Source organism: Scheffersomyces xylosifermentans, assembly GCF_036884685.1.
Source record: "Scheffersomyces xylosifermentans strain CBS 12540 chromosome Unknown RJT20scaffold_2, whole genome shotgun sequence".
Taxonomy (NCBI): domain Eukaryota; kingdom Fungi; phylum Ascomycota; class Pichiomycetes; order Serinales; family Debaryomycetaceae; genus Scheffersomyces; species Scheffersomyces xylosifermentans.
The window spans coordinates 1,920,266-1,936,234 of record NW_027042940.1 but is presented as its reverse complement, the minus strand read 5'-3'; the positions used below and the strand labels follow the sequence as shown (position 1 = coordinate 1,936,234).

At 41.1% G+C, this 15,969-nt stretch overlaps 7 protein-coding genes across 7 annotated transcripts; 3 read left to right on the top strand and 4 right to left on the bottom strand. All coding sequences in view use genetic code 12, as the record gives it.

Moving 5' to 3' along the window:
- Position 1: 1 nt before the first annotated feature.
- Positions 2 to 1,685, bottom strand: RJT20DRAFT_29632 (uncharacterized protein). Its single transcript, XM_064919592.1, has one exon. The coding sequence runs from the start codon at positions 1,430 to 1,432 to the stop codon at positions 245 to 247; it is 1,188 nt and encodes a 395-aa protein (XP_064776256.1). The 5' UTR covers positions 1,433 to 1,685; the 3' UTR covers positions 2 to 244.
- Positions 1,686 to 2,652: 967 nt separating this feature from the next.
- PLB2 (Plb2p) lies at positions 2,653 to 5,110 on the top strand. Its single transcript, XM_064919593.1, has one exon. It carries the CDS (start codon positions 3,148 to 3,150, stop codon positions 5,023 to 5,025), a length of 1,878 nt encoding a protein of 625 aa, XP_064776255.1. The 5' UTR covers positions 2,653 to 3,147; the 3' UTR covers positions 5,026 to 5,110.
- Positions 5,111 to 5,560: 450 nt separating this feature from the next.
- GPD2 (Gpd2p) lies at positions 5,561 to 6,676 on the bottom strand (the record flags this gene model as incomplete). The annotated part of the gene is made up of 1 exon (XM_064918232.1): positions 5,561 to 6,676. One exon carries the CDS (start codon positions 6,674 to 6,676, stop codon positions 5,561 to 5,563), a length of 1,116 nt encoding a protein of 371 aa, XP_064776254.1.
- A 1,311-nt stretch (positions 6,677 to 7,987) lies between these two features.
- On the bottom strand, positions 7,988 to 9,802 carry RJT20DRAFT_29607 (uncharacterized protein). Its single transcript, XM_064919590.1, has one exon. It carries the CDS (start codon positions 9,412 to 9,414, stop codon positions 8,122 to 8,124), a length of 1,293 nt encoding a protein of 430 aa, XP_064776253.1. The 5' UTR covers positions 9,415 to 9,802; the 3' UTR covers positions 7,988 to 8,121.
- A 387-nt stretch (positions 9,803 to 10,189) lies between these two features.
- On the bottom strand, positions 10,190 to 11,275 carry RJT20DRAFT_133630 (NADHX dehydratase; the record flags this gene model as incomplete). The annotated part of the gene is made up of 1 exon (XM_064918231.1): positions 10,190 to 11,275. The coding sequence occupies one exon, from the start codon at positions 11,273 to 11,275 to the stop codon at positions 10,190 to 10,192; it is 1,086 nt and encodes a 361-aa protein (XP_064776252.1).
- Positions 11,276 to 12,642: 1,367 nt separating this feature from the next.
- Positions 12,643 to 13,545, top strand: MCR1 (cytochrome-b5 reductase; the record flags this gene model as incomplete). Its single annotated transcript, XM_064921429.1, has 1 exon — positions 12,643 to 13,545. One exon carries the CDS (start codon positions 12,643 to 12,645, stop codon positions 13,543 to 13,545), a length of 903 nt encoding a protein of 300 aa, XP_064776251.1.
- Positions 13,546 to 13,968: 423 nt separating this feature from the next.
- On the top strand, positions 13,969 to 15,393 carry DBR1 (RNA lariat debranching enzyme; the record flags this gene model as incomplete). The annotated part of the gene is made up of 1 exon (XM_064921446.1): positions 13,969 to 15,393. The coding sequence occupies one exon, from the start codon at positions 13,969 to 13,971 to the stop codon at positions 15,391 to 15,393; it is 1,425 nt and encodes a 474-aa protein (XP_064776250.1).
- Between the last annotated feature and the right edge of the window lie 576 nt (positions 15,394 to 15,969).

Here is a 15,969-nt window from a genome sequence, read left to right as displayed (position 1 = left end):
TTAATAACTAAATGGTCATATAGCACTCGGTACATGCATTCTATGATGCTAGGATTCATTACTATTATTGGTAAAATCTATAATTACCTAAATAGATAAATGCTATATACTAATGCTTTTAATTTTATCTGCTGTTACTACGTCATCGACCAGATTGTGACTTAGAGGATGCCATATTCGTCATAATATCATGAAAATGTCTGTTTAAACCGGTGTCCTAATGACCGCTCTGACTTGTTCAATTCTAATAATTTCTATTGTTGCTTGATGCGCTAAGAACCGTCACGTCACGATCGAAATCAGAATCCAAGTTGTCATCATCAATTGTAAATGTTCTTGGTTCGGGACTTGATTTCTTAGTACTATCACTCTTTGCAAGTGGTTCTGAAGACTGTCTGATCCCTCCATCGTCGTCCTCATCTTCATCTTCTATGATAAAATTGTCGGCATCGAAATCAGCAGAGTTCAATTCAACTGATTCCTGGCTGCCTAGCTCCAAATCATCCTCGAAATTACCAAATATCATACGGTCATAATTCTCGCTATTAACAGGGTTAGTGGCATTTCTGTGGTAGCTGGCCAACTTCTGTTGCATTTTGTTGTAGATGAAGTATGTTGCGAGTAAGAATGCCAAACCAGTTACAAAAATACTCAAGAAATCAACAACCTTGGAACTCACACTGGTCTTGTCATTGCTTATATTCTTGAGTTTATAGCCGACGAAGATGTGGATGAGCAATTTGGGCGATGTGATAATTGAAGCGAGGGTGTATGTCGATACGGGCAACTCAGGAATAGCAGCGAGAGCACCATTTGACAACGAGTAGGGCAAAGGACATAGACGCAACAATACAAGTAAGAATAACGAATTTTCCTCTTTAAGGATTTCTGAGAAAGCACGGAATGTCTCGTTTGTGTTGATTAAACGAACGGCATAACTGTGAAGCCAATATCTATTGACTAAGAACGACACCAACGATCCTATTATCGATGCTGATGCAAGCAAGGGCCAGCCATTTGGAAATCCGTAAACCATTCCCGTGAGGGTGGACAATGCCGAGAATCCAATGAGAGGAGGAAACCCTACAAAGAAAACTAGCGTGAAAAGGATCAATTGCCCATACTTTAACTTGTGCCAATTGTCCGAGAGTTGATCTAGCAAGTGGATGAAGTCATTGTGGTAGATCAACACAAGAATCACAAATACGACTTCTGCTAAAAGCGCAAGCTGAAGAAGTATTTTCCGTGCAAGACTTTGGTCTCTATACCAATCAAGGAACAGTTGTACCATCCCGTTGGCAGTAGTAATTTTATCTTGAATAAAGGCGTTCAACCGGTTTCTAGCAGATGACCGCCCACCAGAAGAAGACGCGGCAGCGGTTCGGCTGGGGAAGTCTCGATACGACTCGGGGCCATTATCAAGTCGTGGCATTTTCCGACAAATACTGAACTAAACAACGGCAAGATCTCTACTTACTCAATATTGCAGTCAAGATACTCACTACTGTTATTGCTGCAATAGTTAACTTCTTCACAATAACACTGCCTTGAGCCATTCTGATATTGGGCCTGTGGTGTGTGCAGTGCTCCAGTTTCCAGTGTACGAGATGATCGCACGCTTTGGAGAAGACATCCAGCCGCAGTAGCGGAGCCAGAGTGCGACGATTCAGATTGAGCCAGAGTCGTAGTAGTAGTCGTCTTGGTAGTGATATATTGAGGAAAGAAATGGGCTGTAGTCTGCATGGGTTGAAGAAAATATAAGAGATGGAAACGAGCCCGGACAAAAGCGAAAAAAAGATCAGGGCTTAAGCATGTGGGTGGAACCAAAGAAATTAGTTCTTTTCATGGCGAGATGGTGCCATGGAAGCATTGTCCATATTGAGGCTCCAGTTTAGGGCCATTTCTGACATATTAATTTATAGGCTCTGAGAGCCTCGTTATGGCGTTGCTAAATGAGGAACAAAAGACAATTGTAACTGCTCTAGTGGGAAATTTCTCCCTTCCTCTGTCAATGTTGTGCTGCCTTTAACAATGCCTCGTGCTTTGTGAGTCCTGACAAAAGATGGTGCCATACGAGACATCGTTACATATTTTGGATCTTTGATCTCGCTCTGAAATTGCAAAACAATGAATCGTGACAAGTTTCCGTCAACCATGTGGTCATTTCAGTGCAACGCATGCAATGGTTACTCATCTAGATTAACCTCCAGAATTACGACGAAGGAAATATGAATAGCATATGGGACAATTGGAAGCGTTTTTAAGCAAGGCAGAAAAGTATCTTTATTTTAGGATACGGTGTCTCCCAGTGATCGCCGACTTTGTCTGGGGCAGATATTTGCAGACGCCCTCCGCGGATTTAAAGTTGGGGGCAGAACTTCTTCTTTTCAAACATGTAATTCTTCTATAAAATTTCTAAATCAAGAAATTCCAATAATATTATGTTTTTATTATTTCCCAAAAACATCTTACAAATGGGGAACCCTTAAAACCATATTTTAGGAATAGAACATATCCAGGGTCGCTATACAATAGAATTTCTATTGTTGTGCTGCATGAATTCGTACATAAATACGTAGGAACGGCAAATTTCCGGAACAATAATGCACAGAACAAAGGCTTTTTGCAGTTAAGTTCCTCATGCGTAGATTGGCTTTTTAGACCAGGGAGAACGGCCGGAAATAGCATGGATTAGTAAATATGGTGATCCAGCAAATCGATACTATATCATAACCATTTCGTGCCCTAAGCCATTCGGAATGGGGCCGCTCGGTGTTTCAGGAACACGGTGAAGGAAAACAATGTTGAAATGGTAATGGAGACTTTCGTCTTTACTAATAACAATTTTGATGCCCATTGTGGTTATATAGAAACTACTGCAATGTTGAATTCTTGTTTAGCATTTCATCGATTTCGCTAGTTGCCATTTGGATGTACTCCGCTGCCCTAGACAAAAACAGACATGGTGTAATAACTTTCTAGAAAACCTATCAACGCAAAGACATTATCAGTGAGATGTTATAAATATGGGAGGACTTGCACTTGTCCATGGTGAAGGTAGCAGTATATGAAAGCAAGAACATTTCGTTTTGAAAAATAGCAGGTCTATTGAGTCTCTAATTTTAAGATTTGAACTTAAGATTCAAAATGCAAATTTCCGTTCTTGTTGCACATGCTGTTCTTGTGCAAATTGTTAGTGCAGGGCTACTTCCTCTTCGTCCTCTAAGTCTTACACCTTACGCTCCTTATGGTGTCAACTGTCCTAGTGGACCCTTGACAAGAAATGCTGATCTGTTGTCACCTGGTGAACTTGACTGGGTAAGCAACAAGCAAAAAATCACCACTCAGAAATTAGCAACTTTCCTTAAGGGTGCTAATTTGACAGACATCAATGTCGATGGTTTCCTTGCCAATACCACAAGGCCAATTACAATTGGACAAGCATTCAGCGGTGGTGGATATAGAGCTATGTTGGTTGGTGCTGGAGAAATTGCAGCTTTGGATGAGAGGACAGCCTCTTCTGACAGTGGATTAAAGGGTTTATTGCAAGCTTCTACTTATATAACAGGATTGTCTGGTGGTAGTTGGTTGGTGGGAACGATAGCTATGAATGATTTCATTTCTGTTGACGAGATCCTTGGTCAAAGTAAAATTTGGGATTTGACAAAGTCTATTTTTAACCACTTTGGCTTGGATGTCCTTGGAAGCTTGGCTTATTTCTCACAAATTAGTACCCAAATTGAATCGAAGCAACTTGCTGGATTTAAGGTGACATTAACAGACCCTTGGGCAAGAGCTTTATCTTACCAATTCCTTCCAAATTCTGACCAAGATGGAGCTGGATTGAAATGGACCGATATTACAACTTTCGATTCCTACACCAAGTACGAAATGCCATTCCCAATTTTGGTAGCAGATGGAAGGGAGCCATATACTACTATTATAGATGGAAATTCCACCATCTTTGAATTCAATCCCTATGAAATGGGATCCTGGGACCCTTCTCTTCATAAATTTGCAAACCTTCAATATTTGGGAACCGAAATCTCAGATGGATATCCTTCTTCACGTGTTTGCATTAATGGTTTTGACAACGCTGGTTTCCTTATGGGAACGTCTTCCTCTTTGTTCAACCAATTTATTTTGCAAATTAATACCCTTGGCCTTCCACTGTTTTTATCAAACTTAATTTCAACATTCGTTTTGAGTCCACTTTCCATTGTGAATGTGGACATTGCTTACTACTCTCCAAATCCCTTTTACACGAGTTCTGACAATTTGTGGGATAGAATTACGAAGAATAGAACCCTTTACTTGGTAGATGGAGGTGAAGACGGTCAAAATGTTCCCTTACAGCCATTGATGAGACCAGAGCGTAAAGTCGACATTATATTTGCACACGACAACTCCGCTGATATTGACGGTTGGCCTAGTGGAATATCTTTGGTTTCTACCTTCCAAAGACAGTTTTGGGAGCAAGGCGGAGGAGTTCATTTCCCTTATGTTCCTGATATTGAAACCTTCCGTAACGCTAACTTGACCTCCAAACCAACATTTTTTGGATGTAGCGCTAAGAACCTTTCTGCCTTAACACCAGATTATCTTGATATTCCTTTGGTCGTTTACATTGCCAACAGGCCTTTTTCCTACTGGTCCAATACGTCAACCTTCAAATTATCTTACACAGATGACGAGAAGCGTGGAATGATCCGTAACGGATATGAAATTGAGACGAGATTCAACGGTACAATTGATCCGGAATGGCCAGCATGTGTTGGTTGTGCTATTATTAGAAGACAACAAGAGAGACAGGGAGTTGAACAAACAGAACAATGCAAGCGTTGTTTTGATAAATATTGTTGGTCTGGAAGCAGCTATCAAGGCGCTGATATAGGTGAAAATTTCTCCAACGATGGATTGACTTACGGTGATGAATACTACAACGCACAAAATGTTCAAGGTATCGACGATGGCGGTATAACACTCTTAAAGAAGAGAGTTTTAGAGTTTGAAAAAATGGAGTAATTTTTATGATAGGAAGTATTGTTTTAAAATGATTTGGTAATAAAAATGGTTTGATTAAAATAGTTGATAGTGTACTTTCGCAGCCATAGTATCTCAGAAAAGTTGTAAAAAGAGGATCCTCTTCTCTGTATTTTTCAGTTTTTTTTGTAAAAAAAGGATCATCTTTCTACAAACACTAGCTCAGTAAATTTATCTTTACCTGAAGGAGTAGTCGCCGCAAGTAGTGCCAAGGGTTCATTCGTGTTGTACTGTGCCCTTTCTTAAGTGTCTCTGGAGCCTCAATAAACTATGGTGAGCACGTACCGAACCGCCTCATATTCATGGATGACTTGCAAAATATTTAACCCATTTATAGTTTGATTCTTAGTTATATGATATAAGAGGGGTAAAAATAAAATGAATTAGTATGGAATTTACATAATAATATTGAAGTGAATGTGAAAATAAATATAAACCGTATTATTAAAAAAAACTGGTACTCTATAAACTATTATACAAATTATGGGCGCAGGTAGCAATAAATAACAGCAAAAACTTAACCTTCTAACAAAGTTGGGAAGTCTTCAACGGTGTTATTTTCGTAGATAACTCTGTAAGTTGCTTCGAACAATGGGAATTCCTCCTTCAAGTTGTAGTTCTCCAATAATTCGTGCACCTCCTTAGCAGTCAAAAGACCCTGAGAACTTTGTCCGTTCAACAAGATCTTCTCAGCCTCCCAAGCGTCAACATTGTGCTCAACCATATATCTGGCAACCTTGACGTTTCTACCACCACAACAGGTTGTAATCAAGTCAGCTACACCAGCACTCTCTTCGGTGAAGGTTTTTGGGTTTGGTGGAGAGATACCCTTAATGCCGAATTTCTCGTAGTAAGATGCAAAATGAATTATCTCCTTGATACCAATTCTCATAATAGCGGCCTTGGCATTGTCGCCCCAGCCGGCACCTTCAACGAAACCGACGGCACATGCTACGACATTCTTCAAGGCACCAGCAATTGAGGCACCAATCACATCTTCTATCACTCTGACATGGAAGTAAGGTCTGTGGAATGCTTCCTTCAAAATAAATTCGTCTATGTCTTGACCTTCGCCTCTGAAGTCCTTTGGTAATGTGTATGCTATAGAGGTCTCGGACCATCTCTGTCTGGCGACCTCGTTAGCGATGTTAGCACCAGACAAAACACCACAGTAAATTCCCAAGTTGTCGGTGATCGACTGGAATAATAATTTGCATCCTTCGGGGCTTACTTCCAAACCCTTCAAACAGGAGATTGCTCTGACGTTTGGAGACACCTTTCCGATCAATTGCTTGCAAATTCTTCCCAAGAATTGATGTGGAACATTGAAAATCAACAAATCAGCGTCCTTGACTGTGTCGACGATATCAGGGTTAGCTACCAAGTTCACTGGTAATTGAACACCTGGTAAATATCTCACGTTTTCGTGGTCGTTGTTAATGATCTCGGTCAACTTTCTTCCATTGACATCTTCTTCAAATACCCACATAGTGACCTCTGTCTGGAAGATCTCAGGCTTCTCGGCGGCGTTTTCGGCCACGATTTTGGCCACGGCAGTACCCCAGTTACCCGATCCAATGATCGAGATCTTGAAAGGCTTCTGAATCTTGTATGGAATGGCTGCTGTAGTCATATTGGCTTGATAAGAAGGACTCGGAAATAATGTGTCAAAAAAAAGATTGAAGTAGTATAATTCAAGGCTAGCAAAAATATAGTACCACGAATTAACTTAGTAAACAATGATGTTAACCACTTCGGAAATGTTTCCAACTAGTAGATACCGGTCGTTATATATACTTCCATCCCTTAAAATTCTACCACACTCTGTGTAACCGTTTTTACCACCTCGTACCGTCATCCTAGCAACTCCGAACCTGAAGATGGCGAATGAAAAATGCAGGAACGGGCTCGTAACCATAGCCGTTACTTATGAAAATGTTGGAAAGGTTGCGACTGTTGGATGATGTCAGAGGAGATCATAAGGTGCATTGTTTGATGTATAGTGGTTATGGCGGCGGAAGTGGTATTTGACGGCGGTAGAAGTTCGAATGAGTTCAGTGATGGAGGAAATACACCTCGTTTGAGTTGGTTTTTGGCCTGAGATGATCAAAGCTTGCTATAGTTCTTGTGGAGTTCTGCCCAACATTTCGCATCGCGCTGCACCGTCTAGTAGGAGGGGATAGCATTTAGCCCTAACGGGGAAGATTCGCAGTAATGAGAAGCGAGCATACTACGACGTAGAGGCTCCTAAGATTTTAGTAACTCATTCCAAAATGCTACGTGAGATAGGGCCGAAATGAGCTCTCGACATGCCATCGACCGTTACGATAGAACTTTTCCAGGATATCCATCGCAGCTCAAAGACTTGCACAATAGAAAGCCCATTTATGCAACACTCACCATTACATCACTCATGACGTAGACAGTTAATGGTAACGACTGGATATGGATACTTTTGGGCGCATATGCACACCGGCAGAGTCTTTCCATTTTGTTCATAAACAGTATTGTAGTCTAGAACAAACATAGTAGGTTACTAACCAAAGGAAGAAACAACAAGACCCGGTAGAGTCCGTTTGTAGTACGTCACTGGGCATTCTGATCCTAATTAGGAGTCTGTAGGCCCGAAATGTGGTAGTATTCTCAATGAGAACGCCATCACTGGCTCGTTATCATAACCGTCCATCACGGAAGAACTTATAAAGATCATTCCCAATTAGGTAATACTATGCAGCCCTGTGCGATGGCCATTTCGGATCTTTTTGGCATCAGCAAACGGTTATCACTTATCGATGTTATTAATTCTTGACAGGACTGGATATGAGCCTAGTCGGCAGGGGAGAGAGCAGCGAAGAAAAGAAAGGAATTGAATACATCGTCACGAGACTATTTCCTTTTTGGTAGATCGTACAACAATAGAAGTTAAAGATGTGTTTATTTTTATTTGCATCTACGGGTGCGAATTGCGTTATCATCAAAGCATTAACTATTTATTAAATGGTGTTGAATATGTATCAATACGGAATCGCGTCGTTATTGCGATAATACAAACAATTTAGCCTCTTTTCCACGAGTCCTCTAGAGAAAGTCATCGTCGTGTCTATAGTCATCATAGACCTCCTGCCAGTGATCTGTTAAAATGCTTCTTCTCTGTGGTCTGGGTCTGTCTTCAGTCATATCGAGCCAGTCGTCATCGTCATTGTCTGTCCAATCCCTGGTCTTCACTTGACCACCACTAATAACCTTTGCTGCAACAAATGGGTCCAAAATATCGCTTAATTCACCATCCTTAATATGAGCTAATGGATCTGGTAAACGATTCCTTTGTTCCTCTGTTTCCTTTTCTCTATTTATTGGTTGTGCTGAACTATCAAAGACTGGGTCATGGTAGTTAACTGAAGATGGTGGAACCAAGTTTAATCTAGTATCTTCTATGTCTTCCCTTCTCACGTTTTGTAAGGAGCTTTGCCCAAGCTCCTCTCGTATATCCTGTCCAGTCGCAGAATCCACCAACTTATCACCTTCCAACTCAACTTGTCTTTTAGAAATAGAGCTCATAAGCTTTAAAAAGTCTGAGTTCTCGAACTTAGACTTCATTTGGTCATCCTCGGACCTTAAACCTCTCATAGAAGATTCAACTTTTCTAGCAGTTTGAGCGAACTGTTCTTTATCTGCGTCATTTACCAAGGGTGCTTGTTCTTGTAAAGGTACTCCTTTAGCATCGACTACTCCTTTGTCAATTTGTTCACTATTTAACTCTTTCTCGATCATATCGAAGTGGTCATCGAAGAGTTTATTCTCTTCGGCCATTTTGTGCACTTCTTGATGTTCGGTTAATCCTCCGACAGTCTGTCCCTGTTGTCCGTATAAGGGAGTAGATAAATTAGTTCTCATATTCATGTGAAAGCCACCAGAAGCATAGTTAGGCATGAACTGTTGCTGACCTTGTTGTGCTTGGCTTTGTGGAATATTCATCTGTTGCTGTTGTTGCATGAACTGCTGGTGCCAGTCATTTCTTTGCTGAGGAGTTGCATTTTGGATATTTTGGGGAGTTTGGTTGAGGGAGAGCCCACTAAAATCTTGGACCCATCCCGGGTAATTGAGCTGCTGAGGCTGAGGCTGTTGTTGTTGTTGGAATTGTGGTTTGTTATATTGGTTCATGAAACTGCTGGCAAAGTCGGCTCCTCCGTTAAAGTTCTGGAATTCTGTGTTCAACCGGTTATCCACAACATTTGCATTTTGTCTGAAGTTGTTTACACCGTTAGGTCCTTGTTGATTCTTGAGGAAATGCTCGTTTTGTAATGAGGTATCTCTCTGGGTATGCTTTGACAAATTGGTCAAAGCATTTGAGGGTCCACAGCTAGCATCCATATTTGCTTATTAGTTTGAAAACTCGGGGTGAAATAGAGAAAAGTTGTAAAATCCACTGCCGATGGGTTTTAGGTGTCTTTTTATTTCACTTCGTAGCACAATAGAGATATAAACCTTTTAGGATGACCAAAGGAAGAAGAACTGCTGGTCAACAAATGGATGATTCAGCAGTCATTCTCGATTGTATGGGGAAATAGTCACTTTTCGGTAGATTCCTCGGTCCCAAATGATCACGTGATAGAAAAATTTATGTGCTATTTTATTTAAGGGACACTTTGCCGAGCATTAGCGGTGGAGTAGCTAAAGAGTGAGATCGGACAATAAGAAGAGTAACATTCTAGTGGCAAATGATTTTGAATTAAATTTATTATTATGACATAATGTAGGTTAAAATGCTGTTATGTGTGTCTATATGCTTTATCTCTCTACAGATTATTAAATGGGTGTGTGATTAATCCATATATTCCCATGCTATATCTATACTGAATATAGGAATACTCTTTATTTAGCATGCTCTTCTCTCAGCTTATCGGTTCTCATTTCTTTTTTGCTGCGAATTTCCACAGTGAGAATCGGAAGTGTGGAGATGAATGTACTACGACTAAAAGTGCCAGTGGATCCACTGTGATAGATATATTCAGGTAATTATTTTGCATCCAAATGCAGTTGTTCCACTTGGAATGATTACTTGATCATTAAGTGATAGACTGACTTGTTTTTTATTTTCATATAAACCAAGTCCATTGATATGTACTACTATGAACTATGCTTCTATCTACAATTTAAGGTAGTTTTCACTTTCAAACAAGTCATTGTACGACTCCAGTAAAAACTCGTGAATATTCGACGTTTGCATGGATCTACCGTATTTCTTAAATGCTTTGCGGCTTGCAAGTCTCACGAGAGCACTAGCCGTGAAACAGGCCAAAAGATTTGCTTCCTCTCTGGTAAGGCGGTCGCTCTCCTTGACCTCGGGATCCCAGAGCTTGTCACTGTAGTTATTCGACCAATTGACTAAAGTGGCAATGGCTCCCGTCAAAGTATCTCCTTGGCCACCAACCCGTTTGCTGGAGCCACCGATTTCGTTTACAAGGTACTCCTCGTTCTTGACAATGAGCTCCTGTTTTCCTTTCCTTATGATTGTAACATTACCCAATTTCTTCGATAACGTCTGGGTTTCCTCAACGATTTTGTTGAAGTCCGATTCTCCGATTTCGGTGTTAATTCCAAACTTCAGAGCAAGGCGTTGGAATTCTATGACATTAGGGGTTAGGATGGCCTTAGGGTAGTTTTGAATCAATGAAGGATCGAGCGAAATTAAGAATAGAGCGTCGGCATCAAGCACAATGGACTTATTCAATACCTTGATCTCCTCAATTATCCGGACCAAGGATTTTAACATGAGTGGGTCTCGTCCCAATCCTGGCCCAACTACCACTATGTCGGTTCTCTCAAGTAACTTCAATACTTTGGGCAATATGCGCTCATCAATATATGTTGTCAAAGTAGGATGTTTGTCATGAATCAAATTATCAAGTGGTATTTTGGAGTATTTATCGAGATCCTCGGGGCTCAATTTGACATCTGGATTGTGCAATTCGTACAAGTATGGATGGATCATCAAGTCGGGTGAATACAGTTTGATAATTGGTGCTGCCACTTTCTCGCAAATAACATGAGCCATATCAGCACCAATCAATGCTGACGAATGGCAGGCGAAAAAGGGTGCTCCAGTATAGTCTTCACATCCTCCAATGACCGTTATCTTTCCGGCCTGGCCCTTGTGGAAACTAGGTAGAAGTGGTTGTATGATCTGCTTGGATAATTGAAGGAGTTCCTTCTGGGATTTATTACGAAGCATGGTGTGAAAGTATGCGTTTCGGTAGTAACGTAACCAGAGATGAAAATATTGAACTTTCTATATTCGAACTCAATTTGAAACTCAACAACTCAATTGACTTAGTAGTATGTCGGGGTGTGTATGGGTGTTATTTATTACACTTTTTTGCTGTCCAACCGTAGGCTTGCTTTTTCAACTTGTCCTCAATTGCTGTTGATACTTTTCTCCTCAAACTTACACATATCTATAGGCCCATAGTACATGTGACCTAAGAATAACTGGAAAATCTTGGGCTCCCTCGTGACTAACCACGAGCCCGATTGTATAATAGCAACCAACGGGAAGATGAACATACGATCCTACGACAATCCAATGATATCATACACTCCAATTGGCGAGGGGTCTCTCCTCTCTCGAACTACGAACGACCGATACGTCTAAGTTTAATTTGGAAATACAGCAATTATCGTTGGTTCTCTGCATATTTTCTCTTAGTAACGAATACGTCTGTTCCCATATTTTGTATATCTACATAGCAATTATTGCTGGTTCACTGCATCTACTATCTCTGGATCTAAGATAACGTCTTGTTATCAGGATCTTGGTTGTGTGACTAGGAATTTAGTTCTTCCATCTGGGACTACATGGGCTACAGCATTCTGTAGCCATTGAACCACCTTCTATCCCCCCTGTCTCCGAACTACTCTCCGTCCGACCTCCACCTACTCCGATTACGCCATCTTGTCCCGGTTGCAATCATTTCCATCCACTTACATCAAGCCATCCGTCCCGCTGCAACCCTAACCACGCTTAATGCCAGGCCCCACTTGCGATCTCATGCAGTCCACTGTGGCAACCCACACCCAATCACCCTCGTTCTTCAAACGTCATTGTTCGTTGATCCTTCAATGATAACTAAGCAAGGACTGTATAGATTAATCCATTATCCATTCTCCATTATACATTATTCAACCCTCATCTCTCCAACCTGAACCTCTCCTCACTGTATATGGTTGACTCTGGTTGTGTACATGTGGATATTCCATGGCGCTTGGTACTAATTTTTGTGCATAGTTCTGTATGATGGGCATTGAAACGGGAAATTGGCTGCTGGGTTTGCGAATTGGTTATGCTGCTGGTGGAGGTTCTGCTGCTGCTGCTGCTTTCTCCTAACTATATATATATACTAGTGAGTACCTTGCATTGGTGAGAACCATTGTTTCTTTTTGTTCTGTAGTGTATCGTCTTTTTTGGAGTTCTATTCTTTTTCTCTTTTCCTTTTCGTCATTGGTTATTGTGTCTGTGCTAGTTCATATTACACCGATACCCAGTCGACAAAATCTAAAGCGTCTCAATTCCATTAAAGATATCAATTCGTTCTCGCAGTGATGTCATTTGCCCGCCAATTCGCTAGATTAGCTAGCCCCAAGTTCTTGTTCCCCGTCGCTGGCGCCGCTGCCTCCGTCGGTTTGGCTGTTTCCTACTCCGCCTCGGTAGGCCACATCGCCAACGACTCCGGTAAGGCCTTCAAGGGTGGAGATGAATGGATCGACTTGAAGTTGCTTCACTCCCACAACTTGAGTGACGACACCAAGCACTTGATCTTCGAATTACCAAACAAGGACGATGTTTCCGGTTTAATCACCGCCTCGCTTTTGATGGCCAAGTTCGTCACTCCAAAGGGTAGCAATGTTATCAGACCTTACACCCCAGTGTCAGACCCTGAACAAAAAGGTACAATTGACTTTGTCGTCAAGAAGTACGAGGGTGGTAAGATGTCCAGCCACATCCACGACTTAAAACCTAACGACACTTTGTCCTTCAAGGGTCCATTTGTCAAGTGGAAGTGGGAACCTAACCAATTCAAATCCATTTTCTTGATTGGTGGTGGTACCGGTATCACCCCTTTGTACCAATTGATCCGTGAAATTACCAAGAACCCAGAAGACAAGACTAAGGTTTCCTTATTCTACGGATCTGTAAGCCCTGATGACATTTTGATTAAGGAACAATTGGATGCCCTTGCTGCCAAGCACAAGGACCAAGTTAAAATCGTTTACTTCGTTGACAAGGCTGATGCTTCCTGGAAGGGTGAAGTCGGTTACATCGACAAAGAATTCTTGCAAAAGAACTTGTCAAGTCCATCTAAGGATGACAAGATCTTTGTCTGTGGCCCACCAGGCTTGTACAAGGCTATCTCTGGTCCAAAGACATCTCCAACTGACCAAGGTCCTCTTACCGGAATTTTGGGTGAATTGGGTTACGCCGAGGACGAAGTTTTCAAGTTCTAAGCTGAACAATAGAGTAGAATACATAACTGGGTGACTGTTGACTAAAAGCTATTTTTTACCTATGCAATTCATGTTATGGTTTTTCAATTTGCTGTAGAATACAACATTGTAAATGTAGATTGCTCTCTCATAATTATTACTTTATAAGGCATATGGGAGATTAAACATAGTGACAACAAAACCATACCAAATAGGAATTGAGCTTTTTAAATTAGTTGAAAGTTTTCCCCGAGCCCATATATACCTAGACTTGGGACAATTCCTCCAACAAACGTCTTCAAGCCAAGTAATTAACCATTAAGCATCCATCACCATAAAATGGCTGTGAAATATCCAGCCCTCTGTATACACTCTCATATATAAGATATGCAAAATTCTTTGAATATGACGATTCTTCTTCTATTTGGGCAGATAATTACAGTTATGAGCTCAGAAGGTCGGAAGGTTCGTGTAGCCGTAGAAGGTTGTTGTCATGGTGAGTTAAATAGTATATATAAATCTTTGGAAGATGATGTAGAGTTGCTCCTTATCTGTGGTGACTTCCAAGCCATCAGAAACCAACGAGATCTAGACACCATGAATGTGCCGAAAAAGTACAAGAAAATGGCCGATTTCCATGAATACTACAAGGGAGCGAAGACTGCTCCCGTGTTAACGATATTCATCGGAGGAAATCATGAATGCTCGTCGTATTTGAAGGAATTGAAGTTCGGTGGATGGGTGGCTCCAAATATATACTATTTAGGTGAATTTGGAAGTGTTTGGTACAAAGGGATACAGATCTGTGGCTGGAGTGGGATCTTCAACTATTGGTCATTCCTCGATAACAGCTTGGACGCTGAAGCGTTGCCTTATACTGACAAGACAATTCGCTCTGCTTACCATACATCACCAAAGAATTTCTTAAAAATGTATCTAATGAACCATGATTTGGACATAGCCTTAAGTCATGACTGGCCAGTGGGAATCGAAAAGCACGGTGACGTACAACGTTTGTTAAGAAAGAAACAGTTCTTTAAAAATGATATACGAAATGGTACATTAGGAAGCCCATTAAACAAGTTTTTGCTAAGTTACTTACGACCCCGGTATTGGTTCTCTGGTCATTTACATGTCAGGTTCGAAGCATGGGTATCTTACAAGAAGCAAGAGATAACCAAGCCAGTGTTGGCAGCTAAAATTCAATCTGAAGAAATCGATTTAGATATGGATGACATGGACGATACACAACAGGTGAATGACGAAGAGCTCTCTTTGGACATGGATGCCGATGAGACAGTTAAGCATGATGCTAGAAAAGACTATGAAGAGAAGATTTGCATTGACAGAAATGAGCGGAATCTAAGTCCCAATGGAGATGTTTTGGTTTCCAGTAGAAAAAGATTCCAAGGCGATGCAGAAGAAACCAGCTTCTTGGCCTTGGATAAATGTTTGCCGGGAAGGCAATACTTGGAAGTCATTGAGGTACCTGTGAAGCCCGAAAATGAAAAGCATCCGTCAGCTATAAACGGTGGCCTTTACTGGAGCAGAAGAGCCATATGCATAAATAAAATAGTAGAAGATTATGTTACGAAGCATAGACAACAGTTCAATGAGATCAAATGGGGCCAAATATCAAAAAATCCATTACAATTAACAATTGTTGATGAGCTAAGAGAGTACGTACAGATTGAATTGAAGAAATTAAATGCCATTGATGATAGCACATTTGAGATTTCGCATGATTCATTCAAGATTATAGCTCCAGTGGAGTCAAGGGACATCAATGTGGATGCCATTCCATTGAAGTACTGGGATAACAACCAGACAACGGAATACAAAGAGAAATTTGGTATAAAGTCAGTGTAACCAGGTTGATTTTAATTGCTGCTTAAACAACCCAATCCAGGTGTTGTAGACAAGCTATTTCCATTGAGTGGTCCCACAACCTTATGGATCTTAATGCTAAGGGTATCCTAGAGAGTAGTGGATCGCTCTAACATATAACTCTGAAACAGTATACTGTTTCCTACATACTACCCTACATTCAACCTTTTTCCTACAGATCAATAACGTATCAACACCAGACAGATCCAGAGGGTCCGATCCATTCTCGTTGATCCGTGTCTAAGAGGGTTAACGGTACTTTAAACGTCTCGGTCCCAATGCGGTAACTACAACTGCAGCGGCTCCATTTTGCATATACAACATAACAAAACACTAAATGCTACCAAAGCTCAGCCTGATTGTAGCATAAGCGTAATACATATTTTTGCACCTTTTCTTGGTCTGTTCAATGCCGCAGCAAGCCGGTTTCGTGTGGTCCATGGAATGACGACGGGCGCTGGCGGTGTTCCGTAGCAGTGAGAAAAGAGAATCTGTCGATCGTCGCTAATGTGTGGTAATAAGACTCTCTCCGCGACTGTCCTAAATAAGATACGCAAG